At 42.6% G+C, this 18342-nt stretch overlaps 3 protein-coding genes and 2 non-coding genes across 5 annotated transcripts; 1 reads left to right on the plus strand and 4 right to left on the minus strand.

Moving 5' to 3' along the window:
• Positions 1-178: 178 nt before the first annotated feature.
• On the minus strand, positions 179-2527 carry LOC138214696 (prostate stem cell antigen-like). The gene is made up of 3 exons (XM_069176471.1): positions 2476-2527; positions 1494-1613; positions 179-390 (listed from the first exon to the last, which is right to left on the minus strand). The coding sequence occupies exons 1-3, from the start codon at positions 2525-2527 to the stop codon at positions 179-181; spliced, it is 384 nt and encodes a 127-aa protein (XP_069032572.1).
• A 4252-nt stretch (positions 2528-6779) lies between these two features.
• On the plus strand, positions 6780-14894 carry ddah2 (DDAH family member 2, ADMA-independent). The gene is made up of 6 exons (XM_069176482.1): positions 6780-6876; positions 7780-8404; positions 9507-9695; positions 11223-11342; positions 12358-12501; positions 13742-14894. Exons 2-6 carry the CDS (start codon positions 8105-8107, stop codon positions 13859-13861), a joined length of 873 nt encoding a protein of 290 aa, XP_069032583.1. The 5' UTR covers positions 6780-6876; positions 7780-8104; the 3' UTR covers positions 13862-14894.
• Positions 14895-14967: 73 nt separating this feature from the next.
• rps5 (ribosomal protein S5) lies at positions 14968-18123 on the minus strand. Its single transcript, XM_069176483.1, is given in 7 exon segments — positions 14968-15080; positions 15253-15351; positions 15808-15861; positions 15863-15937; positions 16364-16573; positions 16820-16923; positions 18043-18123. Coding segments are annotated over 7 exon segments (612 nt in total). The 5' UTR covers positions 18044-18123; the 3' UTR covers positions 14968-15011.
• Positions 15444-15575, minus strand: LOC138215118 (small nucleolar RNA SNORA3/SNORA45 family). Its single transcript, XR_011179689.1, has one exon. It is a non-coding gene; the product is annotated as a small nucleolar RNA SNORA3/SNORA45 family (small nucleolar RNA).
• LOC138215119 (small nucleolar RNA SNORA3/SNORA45 family) lies at positions 16646-16785 on the minus strand. Its single transcript, XR_011179690.1, has one exon. It is a non-coding gene; the product is annotated as a small nucleolar RNA SNORA3/SNORA45 family (small nucleolar RNA).
• Positions 18124-18342: the final 219 nt, after the last annotated feature.

Below are 18342 nucleotides of genomic sequence, written 5' to 3' on the forward strand. Positions count from 1 at the left end.
TGGACAGACAGATTTTTACTACTATTGTTACTACTATCATTCACTTCTTTTTGAAAATGGAAATTTTTAAACCTTGTTTGGAGCATTTTTGTATATATATATATATATATATATATATTTTAAAAAAAAATCTCCAATCATTTTCCTTGATTTTCCATCTCGTCATCACCTCTGCTGCTCAGGGCAGCAGGAGGCTGAGTGCCGGCAGCAGGCAGAGTGCCACTCCTCCCCAGCTGAGGGCAGCAACAGACACGGCCCCGTTACACAGGTCTGTATCACAGCAGACGCTGGTGTAGTTGAAGAAGACGCCCGAGGCGTATTTCTGTCCGCTCCGACCACACTGGGAGGGAATGGCGCAGCTCTTCTCGTACATCGACAGCTGTAGTGAGCCTGTGAGAGGAGAGAGGACTTTCAAAACTATTGGCATCTGAAGGTCTTGAATTAAAGGACTTTCCTGAAAAAGGATCCAATCTTGGAAACATTAATAAATATAGGAATATATTGCGTGGGGAATCTAAACATCATAAAATTAGGTGTATTTTGTATTTTATGCTTTAAATCTGGTGTTATTTAAATTGAAACATTAAGCCATTTTGGCCCTTCTTTTGCTTCCATACAAAACTGGTGAATTTTGCTTCGGTTAGTGAAATTTTGTGCCACATTTCTGCTTTCTTCATTTCATAACAGGCAGTAAATCTGAATTCTAAATAAATATATTTTATTATGAAGACTGTGCAGGCAAGAATGTAACATTTGACGTCGATGTGACCTCTTTTCTTTATTTTCCTCTTTCCTCCCTATGTGAGTATTTATGGGCATGCCATCCTCTGATGAGACGCAGTGAATGTTATGTCCCACCCAAATAGCCTGAGAGAGTTATTTTTGGAGATAATTTGATGGCATCACAGGCATTAGTGAGCTGACAACTGGACTGATAAGAAATGGTGTTCAGGTCTCATTTGCTGAGTCATACTTTTGTTTTGTTTTGTGTTTTTATATTTAGGTCACCATAAAAAAAATCGGGTCTTGAAAACCAGGCAGCGTTTTTATTTTAGTATCTGCAGCAGCAACACAGACAGACGCCAGACTGTGCAGTCTGCAAATATTTAGACAATTCTATTATTTGTATTGTTTGGCTCTGTAAGAGGACAGATTACGAAGTTATCTGAAAATGTTTATAACCTAAAACAGTTATTTATGCATTAGTCTGTGTGAAGATTTGAGAGTTTTCTGGGTACCTTTACAGGACTGACCAGTACACAGGATTTCAAATCACAGTTGTCACGAGGTCAAAGATTGGATCAATTAACAACAGATAGCATTAGCACATGCAGACTGTACTGTGCATTTCTCCAATCTGTTCCCAGACAATCTTTTATATGACGAGTTTTCTTTTGGGCAGTTTCTGACCATCGTTTTCAGACCCTCAGACTATAATCTCATCTGCAAAAACATAAATAAACCCCTTTCACACACACGGATCTGGACCTCACCTCGTCTTCCCATTGCTACACTGGAGAGACAGCGTTGCCCGGCCGGACACTCCATAGGAAGCTTTAAGCAGTCCACAGGAGAGATGGCTGGAAACAGGCAGGTGTAACAGTGCAAAGAGGCTGAGGGACACAATAGCAAATTATTAGAAAACTTTGAGTAAAGTACCATCGATTGTGAAATTCTGAAGCAAATTCCAACAATAGAAAAATCTGATATTGTATAAACAGATAATAGATTTTAAAAAGTAAAAACACAAAACTAAAAATAAAAAGTTTGATAATTGGACTTTTATAGAAGATATGTACACATTTTATAGTTAAAGAAAAAAGTTGTTGATGCTCCCTGGTGGACAAACGTGGTAATAGAGGCACTTTCTAAAGGACCTCAAAGATTATTTTGTTATTTTGGAATTTCAGTTTTCTGCCCATCGAGCATGCCCAGTATGCATTCATGTGTGGGAGTGTCTCACCAGACACGAGATTTAAAAACTGTATATTGTGAAATAGAGATTTGTCTTGTGGTGAAAAGCTAAATCAGCATTTTGTGAACTCTGCAAGAGTGGGAATGTAACAGATATTAATTTAGTCCTGCACTACACCTTCGATCTAGAACAAAAGGTCACGTCAACTCTTCATATGTTTTGCATTCAAAATTCTTATTGGTAAAATAACTAAAGTTGTCAGAATACTTGCATTATTTCTCTTATTATCTCTTATCAAAGGCTTCTGCAGCCCGAGCTGTTCAAATCTACCATGTAACATTCACAGTGACCAGTATGAACAGTAATAAGTTTACTTAAGGCAGTTCCAATGGTCACATGAGCACTTGCATATTGTTCTTAGATGAAAAAAATTTGAAGCTCTCCTTAAAGAAAAACAAATTAGTTAGTATTACAAAGGTTTCACAAATCTTTCAAAAGATTTTCTGAATGACTTGACTCAGTAAAGTAACTGACAACTATTATTTATCTGTTGTACATACCTGCCAAAGGAAGACAACACAGGAGAACAATCAGAAGTCGTGAACGAGGCATGATGCTTCCTGAAAAGTCCTTAAAAGTTCCTCAGTCAACTTTTCAAGCTATAGCACGAAAGAAATCCTCTCCCAGGACGTTACAACTCTAACTGCTTGATGTGAAACGCCCCCTGGTTCATTCCCAAATTAAATTTCTCCCGACTTCTTTCTGTATTTTCAAATTTGATCAAATGTACCTTCTTTAGTTAAATTTTTTCAAGTTTTTCTCACTCTTGACCTCCTTGTGTTGTCGAGATTGTTGTTTGCGTCTCCTCCCTGAAACTAATTTGATTTGGAAACGTAATTGTGGACAGCTGACATTGGCCACACCAAAATTAAGATTTATATCGTGCATTGAATCAGTGGTCATGTTTATATGAAACTCAGTGAGACCAGACAGTCTATACTCAGCGATTCATTGATTAAACTAACAGAAGAAGAGAAAGAGAGAAAATGAAGTGTTGATGTGCAGTAGAGCTGCTGACCTCACTTCAAACGGGGTATTCATAGTTCTCAGTCAGGACTGAAGACATCAAAGTCAGTAAAATTTCTGGCAGTATGGGGACCTAATGACATGAAGACTTCATATTTTATGATGAAGCTGACTGATATTTGTTTTGATAGGGGAACAGGTGCGTGCATATTAATAATATTACACCGGTTTTAGTCCAAAAGACCTAGAAAATACATTGAGCACGCTTTACTTACAGTAATACGATTTTATGTAACACGATATGATGTGGGGCTTGCCCACATCTCATTTATGTCTGTGAAACATAAAACATTATATTTACATTGATTAAAAGCACAAGCTTTCAGTGAAAAAGCCCCCAAATTAGTTGCTACTTTGCATATAAACTGACTATTTTTCCTGTACTTATGCATATAAACAACTTTTAGCTGTTCTGTAATGGTATCGTGAGTGATTATTGCTGAAAGAAAATGATTGGCACTGGGTCATATTTCACATGTTTTGCTTGTCTGGCATTATACTTCATAGGCTTCATGTGTGCTACCATGTAAGTTTAAAAAGTGCTACACAAATTTAATTTAATTTGACCTTTATTTAACCAGGTAATATCAATTGAGAACCAATTCTCATTTACAATGATGACCTGTCAGCACAGTCCACAGACCTGAGGTGCATGTTTTTGGATGATGGGAGGAAGCCGGAGAACCCGGAGAGAACCCACGCAAGCACAGGGAGAACATGCAAACTCCTCACAGAAAGGCCCAGGACCGGATTCGAACCCAGAACCTTTTTGCTGTGAGGCGACAGTGCTAACCACTGCACCACCGTGCCGCCCAAAGACTGAAATTGTGATAGAAAGTGGCAAACACATTTAAGAAAAGGAACCTGGGCTCTTTAAGGGTTAAAAACACCGTTGAACATAATGTGGAGACATTCATTTAAACTCAGATAAATGATGAAATTAAGAAATGTTGTGGTTTTGTTTATCAAATATTGAGAAAACTTCACAAAGTTTGGTTGGGGCTCAGCAAATCTGTACTCATGACGTTGTGTTAAAATTCTACAATTGTACTGTCAGAAATACTGGCCTTTATTGAAATTACAGTAAAAAAAAGAAAAAAGAAATGGGTATTTGCATGATGCAGCAGCCACTGTAGAGATGCTGAGAGAGAAGTCAGAAGAGACACCAATAAAGTCAGCACAGCTCAGAAAGAGTCAGCAGATAAACCGAGAAAGAAAGTCAGCTTGTCAGAGACAGAGACTCAGTGAGCTGGAGCGCCAGCAGTTTAACTGAATTATCCGTAATAGGAGCCGTGAGGGCAGCATGCAGGACGGTCTGCTGACAGCAGTCTTGTGATGGAGTGAGCCAAGTGGGCTCAGACTGAATAAGCTGTTTACCCGTTGATTAATTACACAGCACAGAGACACAAGCGCGCCCCCCCCCCCCCCCCCCGCCCCCAAAAAAATAATAATAAAAAAAAAAAAACTGCCAGGAAACGTTGGACTCCTGCAGGGTTGCCTTTCATTTCCCTTGTATATTTGAAGCACAGGTTACTTTTATTAATCAGGATTAAATGTTGTAGGCAGAAATGATCTACCGGCTTTGACGAGACATAAATGTCGTCAAGAATTTATGGCTTGTCGTGCTTTTTAAAACCATAGATTTTTTTTTTGAATAGAGTTTGGTGCAAAGGGTTGCTGCTCTGTTGTACATTGAGGGCATTGACGTTTTTATGATTTGCTTGTCAGTCCTTTTATCCTCAGATGTACTGTTGTTCTTTTGGATTATCTTCAGAATTAGAACACATCCTGCAAAATGAAACCCTAAAACTACTGTTGAATAAAAGTATTTTATATCCATAGTTCAGCTGCAGGAACTAAAAAAGTACTGCTTGTTTTTAGTTTTAAAAATAATATTCAAAATGTTTGCAAAAAATAAGTATTATTGTAGTTGCAGGCTTTAAAACTTAAAAATACACACCTGAATTATAATTAAATACATTTTTAATGCATTTAAGGGTAAAAACTGCAAAACCATCATAGGGCCGGGTCTTAACTTCTGCATCTCACTAAAACACACAAAATTGCCTCTATTTTTCTATCTTTTATGTGAATGAGGATGTTTTCGTGGACGGTGTTGATGCTATATTTGACGTGGATGTTTTGTGTGCTGGCTGAAGGATCCCAGTGGACAGATGGTGTTCTTTAATCCTGTCTGTGCCCTCTGCGTCCCATCCTCCATCCCTCTGCACATCCCTCCGCCATTACATCCACCTCAAAATTTCTGTCTCTTTGCCTTTCGTTTTCGTCACATTGGAGACATACTCTGTCCTTACTCGCCTTCGTCGCCAGCATCTCTGACTCTACTTGCTGCTGCAGTAACTCAATCTACTCGCTAGAAGGAAATATTGTGCAGCCTCTTGAGTCAAAAAGTCTTTTATGCGACCATTTATGCACACAAACTCGTGCAATTCTCTGATTTCCTCTGGTGTCTGACCAGGCAGCCCGTTTATCCCACAACCACATCACTTGACCCACTTTTCAGGAAAAGCCAGATTATTTCTTTTTTTTTTTGCCATGTCACGCAGACACAAACAAAGATAGCTCAGTAATACAGCATATATCCCTTAATCCTGGTGACTTTGAACACTCTGATTCAATGCAGACAGTCTTTGTCTACATTTATGACTAAAACACAGGCATGAGCACTGATGAGCATTTACAAACAATTCATCAAGATTAACCCGGGATGGGAAAGAGTCCCTAATCCTAGAAAAACCCCAAATCTGCCATTAAAGCAGTGTCTTAACACAAAGGAGAGTCCGTGTGGCAAAAGCAGGGATTTTATGAGTCGAGGCCTTAATTTATGCTGACATTTTCCTAATAAAATAGACAGCTAATGTTAAACCATTACTTATTAGTTAATGCCAGTGTGAAGCCCACACAATTGTCGTTTACTGCCACCTGAAAAAAACTGCTGACAGTTGGCATGACCAAACTTTTGCCAGAAAAAGTTCAATTTAACCAATCTGTATTGGTTAGTAGTTATCAATGCTAGTTAACACATTATAAATTGGGCTAAGAGCTAGCATTAGCTTTAGTATTATAGTCAGTTGTGCTAATGCCAGTTTTCAATAGCAAAGTTATTTATTACTGTTTATTTGTTTGTTTTTGTTCAATAAAATAACAGCATAATTGTCATGTGACGAAATTACGTTTGGCTTATTGTTTTGACTGTGCTTTATCAATGAGCTCGAAGATAATAAAAAACTCTACAGTATGTTTGTCTTACTTATAACTTGCAATATATAATTCAGCACAGAAAGCCAAAAAATATATCCATTATAGCAGTATTTAAATCAAATTGAATTGAATTGAAAAAGAACAGGCTGTGGTACCTCAAATCAACGTTGATTGAAACCGGGCAGGATGTGTGTGTGTGTGTGGGGGGGGGGGGGGGGATGAAAGGGTGGGAGAGCTGTGTCAATTAAGATAAATACACATGAAGACGACCGGAAGTTTAGTGGAACGGCTTAGAAAATAAGAGCATCACGGGCAACATTATGTTGTTGTTTTTTTTTGTTTTTTTTTTTGTTTTCGCTGTTTATGGCTCACCCGTACTTTTTTTTTTTTTTGAGGTTATAACATCAGCTCCTGAAATCAATAAAGCGGGACGAGGTGCAACGTTACACATTTCAAGTCAAATTTGACCCGCCTTTGTCTTATTTTGAAACGCGTCGCCGGACACGCGCGCGTGGACACGCGCGCCGTCTGGACTCCGTTTGGGGTTAGAGAAGAAGGGGAGCGATGGAGTAACGGGAACTGCGCGCTGGCTTGGAAATTGAATTAAACCGAGGAAAACGCGGCCGAGCGCGGATACGCAACGCGCAGAACAGGTAAGCAGACCTGAATGCCCGCCTTGTGCCTGTTATTTGCGAGACTTTGCGCCGGGTGCTGGTTGATGGTTTTCCCACCCCCTCCGTTAGAAAGATGTGGAACATCAGCTGAAGTACTTGGGAAGAGCTCTGAACTGCTGGGCGGTGCAACTCAATGTGTTTTGTCCTGCGTGCTGGCTGAGGTTGGTTTTTTTTTTTTTGTTTGTTTGTTTTATTGAACTACCGCAGCTGGACAAACTCGAGGAAAAGGGTAGAAGTGCTTTAAATGTTAATAAAGGATGTCCAGAGTACAACTCCGTGGTTTGTGAAGGTAGCCTATTATAAAAGTTTAACAAAAAAAACAACTTTTAAAACTAGTATCCGCGCCTAAGTAAGTATGCTCGATATGCTGCCTTTTGTCAAAAATAAAAAAAATGAATATCATATCTCGGCACTTGTTGCATAAGTTGTGAAGAAGATTTCCTGTGTGGAGGGAAACCAAGTCTCTCTTTCTCTCTCTGCAGCCTCACAGTGGGCGACTGCTGCGAGTTACAAGGGAAGATGATAAAAGGGCAATTGTCCCAAACCTAACCCCACTGCCCGAATGTGAAAAGCCTGTGGAGCATATTGGAGGGCCTTTTGAATAATGTTTCCTCATAATCTGTCGCTGAACAATGCTCCTTTTGTCTGCGTTCAGCTGTGCTCCTCTCCTGTTATTTTAGCTGCCCTTGGATGTGTTAATGAGGCATACGTTTTGTGTTTCTTACAAACAAAACTCCAAATACCGCAAGTACAATTCTTTAGTGTCATATTGGATTGTGTTTGGATGTAAAATCAATAGACTACTTATGCAGGCGTTCACCTCTTCAACTCGATAGATATTTTTGCCAGTGTTGATATGTCCCAATCTCTTTTCTGTCTTAGGCTGGGATCATCTTGCTTTCCACTTCTTGGCATATTCGGATGGAGGAGTTAGACGGTGGAGTGCTCTAATGAAAGAAGAAGCAGAGAGACTGGGATGAAGATGCTCCTCTTCTCTCAGACCTCCTAATTCGCACCATCAGCTTTGTTTCGAGCCAGAGTTCGAGAAAGCTGCAAACACACACCTTTTTTTTTTTTTTCCTTTCTTTCTTTCTTTCTTTCTTTCTTTCTTTCTTTCTTTATTGCCTCTTGCTTGTCTCCCCGGCAGAGCAAACGCATTGAAATCTTTTGGCAGAGCACCAATATTTGCTACCACATTGTCTAAACCATGGCCAACATGTGCCCTTACGGCCGTTTCACCCACGCCGTGGTGCGGGGCATCCCGGAGACCTTCGGGAAGACGGCGGGCGACGGCCGTGAGAGCGGGGAGGTCGAGGTGGACCTGGCCAAAGCTCAGCGTCAGTTCGGCTGCCTGACTGGGGCGTTGAGGCAGAAGGTGGGCCTGCAGCTCATCGAGATCCCCCCCGATCCGGCGCTGCCGGAGAGCTGGAGGATGGAGGATGTGGCGGTCATCCAGGGAGACACGGCGCTCATCACCAGGCCCTTTAAACAACAGAGACGCAGCGAGGTAAGGCAGCCGAGAAGAAAAGACACCAAAAAAAAACAAAAAGGCTTTAATACCTCACCTCTGCACCCCTAATCCTTCCATGATGCACGTGTTGTCGCTTTTAGCCTTTGGCTTCGATTCACGCGGTATGAGAATGACCTCGCAGCCAATACTTTGTCCGTTTAAGCGAGCCGTTTGTTGACGTGGACAAGTTGTGTTATTGTCTCCGTCGAACAGATCCTTGTTGTTCTCTGTTGGTGCAATCATCAGAAGCTTCAGAGTAGCCTGCAGAAAACATTTTCAACAGGAGAAAAGATCCCATTTACTCTGTCCCTTTTCACAGCCGCCATGTTTTTGGTTTATCGTTTGTCCCGGTAGATTTTTCCATTGTAATGGTCTTTCGGCAGCTGAGCTGTGAATGCGGATGCCAGAGGTTCGTTCCACTAATGCTTTATTTGACGGGTCTGCAGTGTCCTTGTAATTTCCCGGGAAGTTCCCTGGAAAGAAACCCTTGGAACAATATGGAGACTGTTAAAACGGTTCATATCCAATTCACAATTGTTAACACTATTTTGGAGGTCTTAAAATAGCCTCATATTTTCCTAGCAAGTCCCATGGAAAGAACCAGCCTCTGTCATCTGGTCGTAATATTAGAGAAAGTTGGAATTTTCATGAAAGAACAGCTCGATTTTTTTTTTTTTTTTTTTTTTTTTTTTTTTTTTAAAAACCAGGAAAATATTCCATCATTGTTAATTTAGCAGAGGGAAATGTATTCCTCACCCATGCCGAGTTATTCGCATGCCTGTTGACAAATTTTACATTTCTACATGTTCAGGCGACCTTCTGGGTTCCTTACGGTAAACTTTATTCAGACATTAGTTTTCTGAGGGTTTTTTTTAAGTGCACCAACGAGGCACTTTAAAAATTTAGAATTTTTAAATTCTAGCTGAATTACCACGTGACCTTGTAAAAAAAAAAAAAAAAAAGAAAAGTCTCAACAGATAACTAACAAAGTTTTGAATCACTGTTTCCGTCAGTAAAATTGATTACCAGCAGTAATAAAACTACAGGCTAAGGATCCTCGCCACCCCCGAGGTAAGCTGCTCATGTCTTCCTCCCTCAGGTGGAGGCAGTGAGGAGGGTGATGTCAGAGCTCCGCCTCACCGTGGTGGAGATGGGGGGTGAGGACGGGGACTCCGGCGGGGCCACGCTGGAGGGCAGCGACGTCCTCTTCACGGGGAAGGAGTTCTTTGTCGGCATCTCCTCGCACACCAACCGCAGCGGGGCGGAGGTGCTGGCTGACACTTTCAGGGTAAGGAGCACCGGAGGGAAGAAGCCGGGCGGACCAAGCCGCATGTTCCTTTTGCGTCATAGGGGGATGATACAATCGGGAGAAAGTTGCCAGTTTAATCCCTCCTCCCTCCGCAGCGCCCCCTAGTGCGGATGCCGGCTTCTACAGAAGTTGTTCTTTAACCGAAACGTCAGACGGGATCATGTAAAATGCGGGTCTGGAATTGTTTCGCAACATCCGCAACACAAATATGTGAAATTAGACATTTCTAAGCGCTGCTATTATCTCGTAATTGCTGAAGGTATCTTCAAAGCCCCCTTTTTATTATGATTATAACTGAGGGCATCTTTTGTACATTAAAGACGCATAAAAAGTCTTTGAGACCTTTCTTTTGACCATGATGGAATAATTTACTACTATAGCAAAGAGGTCAATTTCTACCTTGAATATATGCCAAAAAAAATGCTTTTATTAAATTAAAAAAAAAAAATTAAAAATGGTATGTAGATAAATAGATTAAATGAGAATACATTTAATGGGACAAGTGTTTGATTGTTGATGTTTACGTGCACTGAATGGGGGATTGTAAAGTCAGCTGCTGCAGAAGGAAGTTCATACATCACATTTACTGGTTATGGAATGAACTTCTGTGTTTCTTTACGTGGAGCTTCTTAAAATCCAAACAGAATCTCATCAATAAACCACAAAACTAATCAATAGAGTTTACTTTTTTTTTTTTTTAAATTTTAGTCCGTGCTGCAAAGACGGACTTGGTGCCAAGATTGTCGTCGGAAAACCGACCCAGCTGCCAAAGTGAGCAGGTGGCCATTTGCTGTATGGCATTTGGGGAATTCTTGTCTGTAAACAGTGATGAATGAGGTCGTTCCATCGGCCAAATAATGGAGACCACACAGCCGGCTCCCTCCGGCTCTACGTGACCCACCCATCAGTATCGATTCCCTCACTTCCCCTAAGTGCATTTGACACGCTCATGTTTTAACAGTACGCGTAATGTCTCATGTTCAATGTGCTGTGTCTTTGTGTGTGTGTCTTTGTGTGTGTGTGTGTGTGTGTGTGTGTGTGCGCGCGCGCGTGCGTGTGTGCGTGTGTGTCTGTTATGAATTGGTGTGGATGGGTGGGTGAGTGAGTTCAGCCGGGCCGAACGGGGGATGAAAGACGAAGGTCGGCCGACCGTTTTGTCACATTCTCAGTATCGCGTTTCAGAGGAGTTGAACTCGCATTTTCTGGGCCTCCTTAAGTTTTGATTCAGAAAATTCCTCTTTCATATCTTACAATATTTGCCACGTAGATCGACATCCTCACCCGCTCCCTTGTCTTTTTTTTTTTTTTTTGAACGGATGAGTAAATTCTGAGTCGCGAACATCTGCTCGGCGCCTGCGTGCCAACATCGGTTCAAACCCGCGGCGCTTTTCCAATCGTGAAAAAATAAGACTTGTTGGTTTTCTCCCGGAGGAGCTTGGCCGAGCGAACTTCGACGAGCGACCCCGAACCGTTGCGAATTAAACCTCTCGCCCTCCTTCCGTTCAGGACTTTGCCGTGTCCACCGTGCCCGTCTGCGGAGGAGCCCGACTGAAAAACATCTGCTCCATGGGAGGGCCAGACACAATCATCATCAGCGACAGCGACGGCGCCAAGAAGACGCTGCGGGTAAAAGTCCACCCCCCGACGCTCGTTCAAGCGCAAGTAAAACATTGTTGAAGGGTAACTCTGGTGTGTGTCCCCCCCCCCCCCCCCCCCCCCCCCCCGCCGTCGTCGTGGGTCGTGCCAACTCTCCTCCGACTTTACGGAGGTTCGAGGAAACGTGGAGTCGCACGTGACGGCCTATTTCAGAGGGACTAGTCCCTGCACCTAATCACCCGGCAGATTCATCCGCCGCATGCCAGCGAGATCAAGAGTAATAACACCGAAATTAGACGTTCGGATGAATACGCCGCGCGATTAGGTCAACTGTCAAGTGATGGAGACCCCGAATACAGTTAGAAAAATGGCCGTTGCAGAAGGCAAAGTTCTGTGTCTATATTCAACGTTTTAAATTATTTTTTGTAAAAATCACCTTTTTTTTTTTTTCCCCGTAAAGCTGCGAGGGTCTTTTCATACACACCGATTTGTGTGACTCCCCCGTTTCCCTGAATCTCTACAATATAGGTGGAGAGTGTGAAGTTGGCATCACCCATAAAGCCACAATAGACACAGTGTTGGAAAACCACGCCAGGTTGAAATGAACCGTACACTCCAATCCAGCAACGATAAACAGGATTTAAAGGAGAAGATTTAAAGACCCCCCCCTTCCGTGAAGGGATGGGTGGAGATGAATCCAGGGCCCCATTTGCATATTCATAGAGCCGCGCATACTGAATGAAGGCAAAGGTGTAAAGCTACACGTCAGCTACTTTAAGGCTTGAGGGGATTTCGGGTTTTTTTGGGAACAAATTTCTGAATGTGTAATTTTTTTTTGTTTTTTTTTTTTAGCAGAGATGAGTTTTTAGGGCTTCAGTCAATGCCAGGAGAGGGACTATAAAGTCTCTGATGAAGACATCACCGAAGTGTTTTCAAATATATTTGATCAGTTTTACCCAAATACAAACAGAAATATAACAACATGACGACACGTCCAATGAGATGCTCTCCTGCCTCCCGTGTGTGTGTGTGTGTGCGTCTCCAGATGATGGAGCAGCTGACTGATCACCACTACGAAGTGCTCACCGTCCCCGAGGAATCTGCAGCAAACTGCATCTACGTTAAAGGTCCGTCCAAACGGGACTTCCTGCTGCACAGGCCTGCGGAGGAAAGTCCTGAGAGCGTTTCTGTGAGTACCGCTGAGGACTCGGTTGTTGTTGTTGTTTTTTTGGTTTTTTTTGCACTGATGTGCATAAATGGGTACTCTTGCAATTTACCGTTTCATTACCTCAGAATTTGGAGACAGATTTAAGACGCGCGACTGAAACTGCAGCAATTAAAGACGAGCATTTCCGACTTTTTGTTCCTTGTACAGGTCCAGAAATGTTGAATCCCACAGGCACGGTAATGATAAGCAGCCCAGATTTTGAACACGAGGCTTTCAGTACAAGAGTGAAAGGCGCTACGTGTAATTATTAGTTCCCATCTCTTGAGCGTCGCTCGGTGGGAAACGAGAGATTTTTGACAGATAATTCTCTGAAACTGACGCAAATCTGAGCAGAGATCGTTCCAGAAATGTCTCGCGACGCGTCACGATGCGAAACTGCCGTACGAGTTGACGGTTACCTCTCTGGCTCCACGAGCTGAAATGTCTTGTGAAGTCGTTCTCTTGCTCATCGCACTGAACTTCCTCACTGGCAAAAAAAAAGTAGGAGGCAGAACAGAAGTTTAGAAATCTGGAAAAGACTTCCGGCCGGGGCGGCATTATAATAGCAGGGTTTATGATTTCTGACATTGCTTCCTCCAGCATTTACAATTTATTTGACTTTTGGTTTTATTGAATTGTAGAACAGTGTCTCAACCGCGCATTCAGAAAACGACAGTATTTGGTGTCCATATTTTGAGGTAACTTCCATTTTGTCCAGTGTGAACACGAGATTATATTTTTTATAAAAACTTGCTTAGAATTAGTGCGTCATGTGGATTCGGGACACGCCGCTCACCTTTCCCGTTTCATTTTGCACTGAGGTGCAATAAGAATCTAATTAAATGCCCCTTTTATAAGCTGTGTGCGCTATAAAAAAAAATTAATAAAAAAAAAAATGCAAATGCTGTATTGGTTCTAATTCTATTCCCAAAGCAGGGTAGCGGAACGAGGTCATAACAGATATGAAAACTGGTAAATGGATTTGCCCTTTTAACTTGGAACGTAGAAACAGAAAAATCCTATTATAACATGGATACCTTTTTAAGCCAGCAAGCGTTATCATCTGACGTGGTGCCGTTCTGTTAAGTTTCCAGCTGGTGAAGCAGTTTTTCCCCCTTCCTTCGCTCCTTTTTATGAGCCCGTCTCGTGTGCACAGCCAGTGATGACGAGTGTGTTTGTGTGTGTCTGGATGAGTGAATAGTTTCCTCTCTCGTGTCTGCAGGCCTTCCAGAAGCTGCAGGACTACACCCTCCTGCCCACGGCCTGCAGCGAGGCCTCCAAACTGGGAGCGTCTCTGTCCTCGCTCTGCCTCCTCATCAACAGAAAGCACACGTATTTCTGAGGACAAACTCGGTGGGGGATGGGGGGGGGGGGGTCACCGAAACACTTTCCACGGAGTATTTATTGTTAAGACGTACAGTACTTGTGATACGGAGTGTAATCCGTCAAGATTGTTGGCACAGCTGCACGCTGGTTTCCTCACTAAACCACTAAACTCGGCTGTAGTTTCACACTGTTTCAATTCTGTCAGCATTTCCAGGTTTTGTAGACCGCCGAGCTGAAGTAACTTAACCGACAGGAATGACGTCGATGCCGGGGTTTCTGCAAGTTTCATGCTTTTCATAGACCGCAATTTAATACCCGTTTTGGCCAAACATTGAAAGGAAAACCTGAAATAAATTGTTTTTTTTTCTTCTGCAGTCCGTAAACATTTAATTTCTATTGGTTATAATCAAATAATTAATGCAACCTGGACCCAGAAAAGGTGTTGTGAAATTACAGGATTAAAAATCCTGAAATGCACTTACCGTTTGTGTCGAGAAAAATATGAGATCCTAAATTCAGACCCACAGACACCCCGTGGTATCCACATTTATAACGATGTACTTTTATGCCCATAACAGGTTGGAATTCAATTTATTGTTCAAGTATTTAGTTGCAGGACATGTAGCTGCTAAACCTATAAATGCATATTGTTGATTTCTTAATTTGTAGTAAGTGTAGAAATAAAGATTAACCTGACCACTTTTGACAATACTTGTGTTGCTCCCGTGTAATTTACCGAGTTTCCAGTTTATTAGGTACACGAGACTAAAACTGATGTGGTGTGATGCAAAGGTCCTAAATTTGAGGAAAGGTCCTAAATTTGAGGAAAGTTATAATATTCAGTCTTGTGTCAAAACTGATGGGTGTTGACTCACAAAAATTTGTATCCACCCTAGTCAACAACAAGGGTGGACTCTATTAGTAGCAACACAAACTACACCCTCAAATTTAATCAATGCCTCGACAATTTAATTTAAAACCGATTATGATCTTCATGACGGGAGGACTTATTGCAGGACTGTTAAGACTGCATCAGTTTTAGCTTGAACCTAATAAACTGACATGTGCATCTGTTTAAGGAACCAGCTTTCCAAAGATTTTTGTAAAAGTACATTAAAACACTTCGATTCAACAGGTTTATTTGTTTTGTTAGAAAGCGAACGTGTTTAACGGTTGGACTTGGCAACCCTCTCCAACTCATCCTTCTTCTTGATGGCGTAGGAGTTAGATGAACCCTGGAAGAGCGAGAAATTTAAGATTAGTACACCTCGGCCACAACGGGAATGGATAAACGATGCAATTCTAGTTCTGTTTCAGCTCTAACCCCTAACCGAGGCCGATACAAAATAAGCACTGGGAAGCTGTAATAAATCTAGTTCTAGATATTAAGAGTGGGTGAACTGGTACCTTGGCTGCATTGATCAGCTCATCAGCCAGACACTCGGCGATGGTCTTGATGTTCCTGAAAGCAGCTTCTCTTGCTCCTGTGCACAGCAGCCAGATAGCCTACAAGACAAGACGCGGGGCGGAACGTTAGCAGGGTGAGGTGAGATGAGTTTACATGGTAACTTCAGTGGAGCAAACGCAGGCCGGTGGTGTGATGTGTCTGAGTTGGTGATTGACTGGGCCACAACAGACTACAGCCAATGAATAAGCAAAGACATTTCCTCTGCGAGCACTCTAGCACACCAAGACAACGGGTTATGTCCAGGCGTGACTCTAGCCTCGCGTAACACAGAAAACACACAACTTCTTCAGATGTCCAGGTCTGAAATCGAGAACAGGAACAGTAGTGTCATTTTAAGAAGCATAATTTTTTTTTTTTTTTTAAATCACGTGAGGAGTGTTTACTGCACTTTTCTTGTTGGTTGCTGCATATTTTAGACAATATGACCGAACCTGTGGAGACACACCCGGGAGGTGTTCAAGTGGGAATAGAAAGAAAATGGGCGTTCGTGTTACCTGGTTGACTCTGCGGAGGGGCGACACGTCCACAGCCTGCCTCCTGACGGTACCAGGCGCGACCGATACGGGTGGAGTCCTCACGGGGTCCACTGTTGATGATGGCGTTGACCAAGACCTGCAGGGGATTCTGGGAACAAAATCGGAAGTAGAATTATTGACGCTTGTGGTGACATCAAGCAACACATAAATACCGACTGAACCCTGGACGCGCAACAAACCGTGGCGCTTTGACCACCAGCGAAGGTGTTTTCAACCCCAATTTCTTGCAGAGTTTGGGGACGTTGATACCATATTTACAAGTAAATATGTAGCTGGGTCCGGCAGCTTTTTTTTATTTTTTTTAGCTTAGCATAAAGACTGAACACGGGCGACTACCGGCAAAACATTTTTATAAACAATAGTTCAGTATTTGGAAAAGAACAAATGATACTCTCACGGTAGGATGCTTAACATCCTGAACAAGGTTGACACACACACACACACACACACACACACACACACACTCACACACACACACACACACACACACCCCGTAGCCATGAAGTGGTCATACCTCTCCAGTCAGCAGGTGGATGATCTCAAAGGCGTGCTTGACGATGCGCACGGTCATCAGCTTCTTGCCGTTGTTGCGGCCGTGCATCATCATGGAGTTGGTCAGACGCTCCACGATGGGGCACTGGGCCTTGCGGAAGCGCTTGGCGGCGTAACGTCCTCCAGAGTGCGGCAGGTACTTGGCGTACTTCTCTTTCACGGCAATGTAATCCTGCGGCGAGGAGCGGCACCTTTAGACATCGACACTTCACACGGATCCGAAAACGGCATCACGGAGGCGGGCACGTGTATCTAAGCCGGTGATTGACTGGGACACATCAGACTACAGCCAATGAATAAGCAGAGATTGTTTTTTTTTTCCTCTGCGAGCACTCTAGCACACCGGGACAACGGGTCATATCCGGGCGTGACTCTAGCCTCGCGTTGCGACGCCAACCAGTCTTCTCATGCCGCTTACCTGCAGGGAGATGTCGTTGATCTGGACATCGTCAGTGCTCCACTTGCCAAAGAGCTTGATCTCCGGGGTCTCGGCCACGGCTGGGGCGGTCTCCCACTCAGTCACTGAGGAAACACAGCGGGACGGTTAGGTCAGGCAGTTATTTTATTAATCCCCGAGGGGACGTTTTTTTTTTTTTAAACTGGTGGAAAAACTACACACAACTTTCAGGCACGCAAGAGTCCCGGTTTCCTCCAAACATCTCGTTTGTTCTTCTGATGTTCAACTATGTTAAATCCTAATACAAGTGATGAGATTTATGATAATTATATATATATTATATGTATATATATCTATATATAGATATATATAGTGACTGAATGAGTAAAGGCAAATAATTTGAACAGGGCTTGAACAGTTAGATTTGACCATAATGCAGCTGTTAAAACCAGGAAAGGACAACAATTACGCCACATTACAATATCCAAAATATAAAGACAATTTCTAGGCTCACGTCATGGTTTGATAAAATTTCGATTCAGATGTATTTAATGAGAGGGGGGGGAAATAATCCTCTTAGGGTTTCCAAGCAGACTTGGAAGTTGTGGCACGTTAATGTAAACTAATACTACTCCTAAATATACAATTTTGAGACGCCGACTTAAAAACGCAGAGTTGCCAATTAAGACCCAAATTTACGATTAATGTTTGAGGACCCGAGTTTTCGTGAGACTTTTAACAACACGGCAAAGGCTGTATAATTATCCCCTTTAAAACAGCCGGATGCCGAGAAATGAGCCGAAGACGGGACACACTTTCAGCAGCGAGGCCGCAGCGGAAACCTCCTGCACATGAACGAACTCACAGCGGTCCTTAAACCGGACGCGAGTTTTTGCATTTCTACTCAGCGTCGGCGTGTCTATAGAAATAAAATTAAAAATAAAATTAAAAAAAAAAAAAGTACCGTTCAAAAGTAGCACAGTCGCTTTGTTTTTGCGAAATGGCTGACTAAACGTGAAATCTACACGCAGCGTCCACATGGTGGCTACATGCTAACGCTGTTGTACTCGTCCGGCGACATTCAGAAGGAATTTTTTTTTTTTTTTAAAAAGGCGCATCGACGGAACCGATGAGTTCTGTCCCAACTTCTCGGACAACGGGAGTCCATAGCGTTTCCAAACATTTGACATTCATCTTTTTTCACGGTGTTTACAGCAAGAAAAAGGTGAATTTTTTCCACTCACTTGTGTCTGCCGTTCTGTACCACACTTCTCTGAGACGGAAAAGGGCCTTTTCGGGGCGACGCGTCCGGATATCCGGTGCGCTGGTTGGATTTCTTCCGGGGGGGGGCGCAAAGCACGACGGGAAATGTAGTCTTTTTTTCCCAATTGAGTGAACTCCTTGGGGTACTTTTAAAAACTTTACACGATAACTTGAAAGCCAGTGACTTTTAATCAAGATGTTTTACAGCTGGAAATAAAAACGTGGAAAACCCAAACATTATGTAATTAAATTAAATTAACTCTATCTCCTGAGAAAAATGG

The sequence above is a fragment of the Embiotoca jacksoni genome, unplaced genomic scaffold, assembly GCF_022577435.1.
Source record: "Embiotoca jacksoni isolate LCO1_2020_lvr unplaced genomic scaffold, fEmbJac1.0.p SCAF_7, whole genome shotgun sequence".
Lineage (NCBI taxonomy): Eukaryota > Metazoa > Chordata > Actinopteri > Embiotocidae > Embiotoca > Embiotoca jacksoni.

Coding starts and splice junctions, on each gene's coding strand:
- LOC138214696 (XM_069176471.1), bottom strand. CDS start 2,527: ATGCCTCGTTCACGACTTCTGATTGTTCTCCTGTGTTGTCTTCCTTTG. Junction 1,614..2,475: donor GTGTTGTCTTCCTTTGGCAG/GTATGTACAACA, acceptor TGTGTCCCTCAG/CCTCTTTGCACTGTTACACC. Junction 391..1,493: donor TGTAGCAATGGGAAGACGAG/GTGAGGTCCAGA, acceptor CTCCTCTCACAG/GCTCACTACAGCTGTCGATG.
- ddah2 (XM_069176482.1), top strand. CDS start 8,105: ATGGCCAACATGTGCCCTTACGGCCGTTTCACCCACGCCGTGGTGCGG. Junction 8,405..9,506: donor AACAACAGAGACGCAGCGAG/GTAAGGCAGCCG, acceptor TTCCTCCCTCAG/GTGGAGGCAGTGAGGAGGGT. Junction 11,343..12,357: donor GCGCCAAGAAGACGCTGCGG/GTAAAAGTCCAC, acceptor GTGCGTCTCCAG/ATGATGGAGCAGCTGACTGA.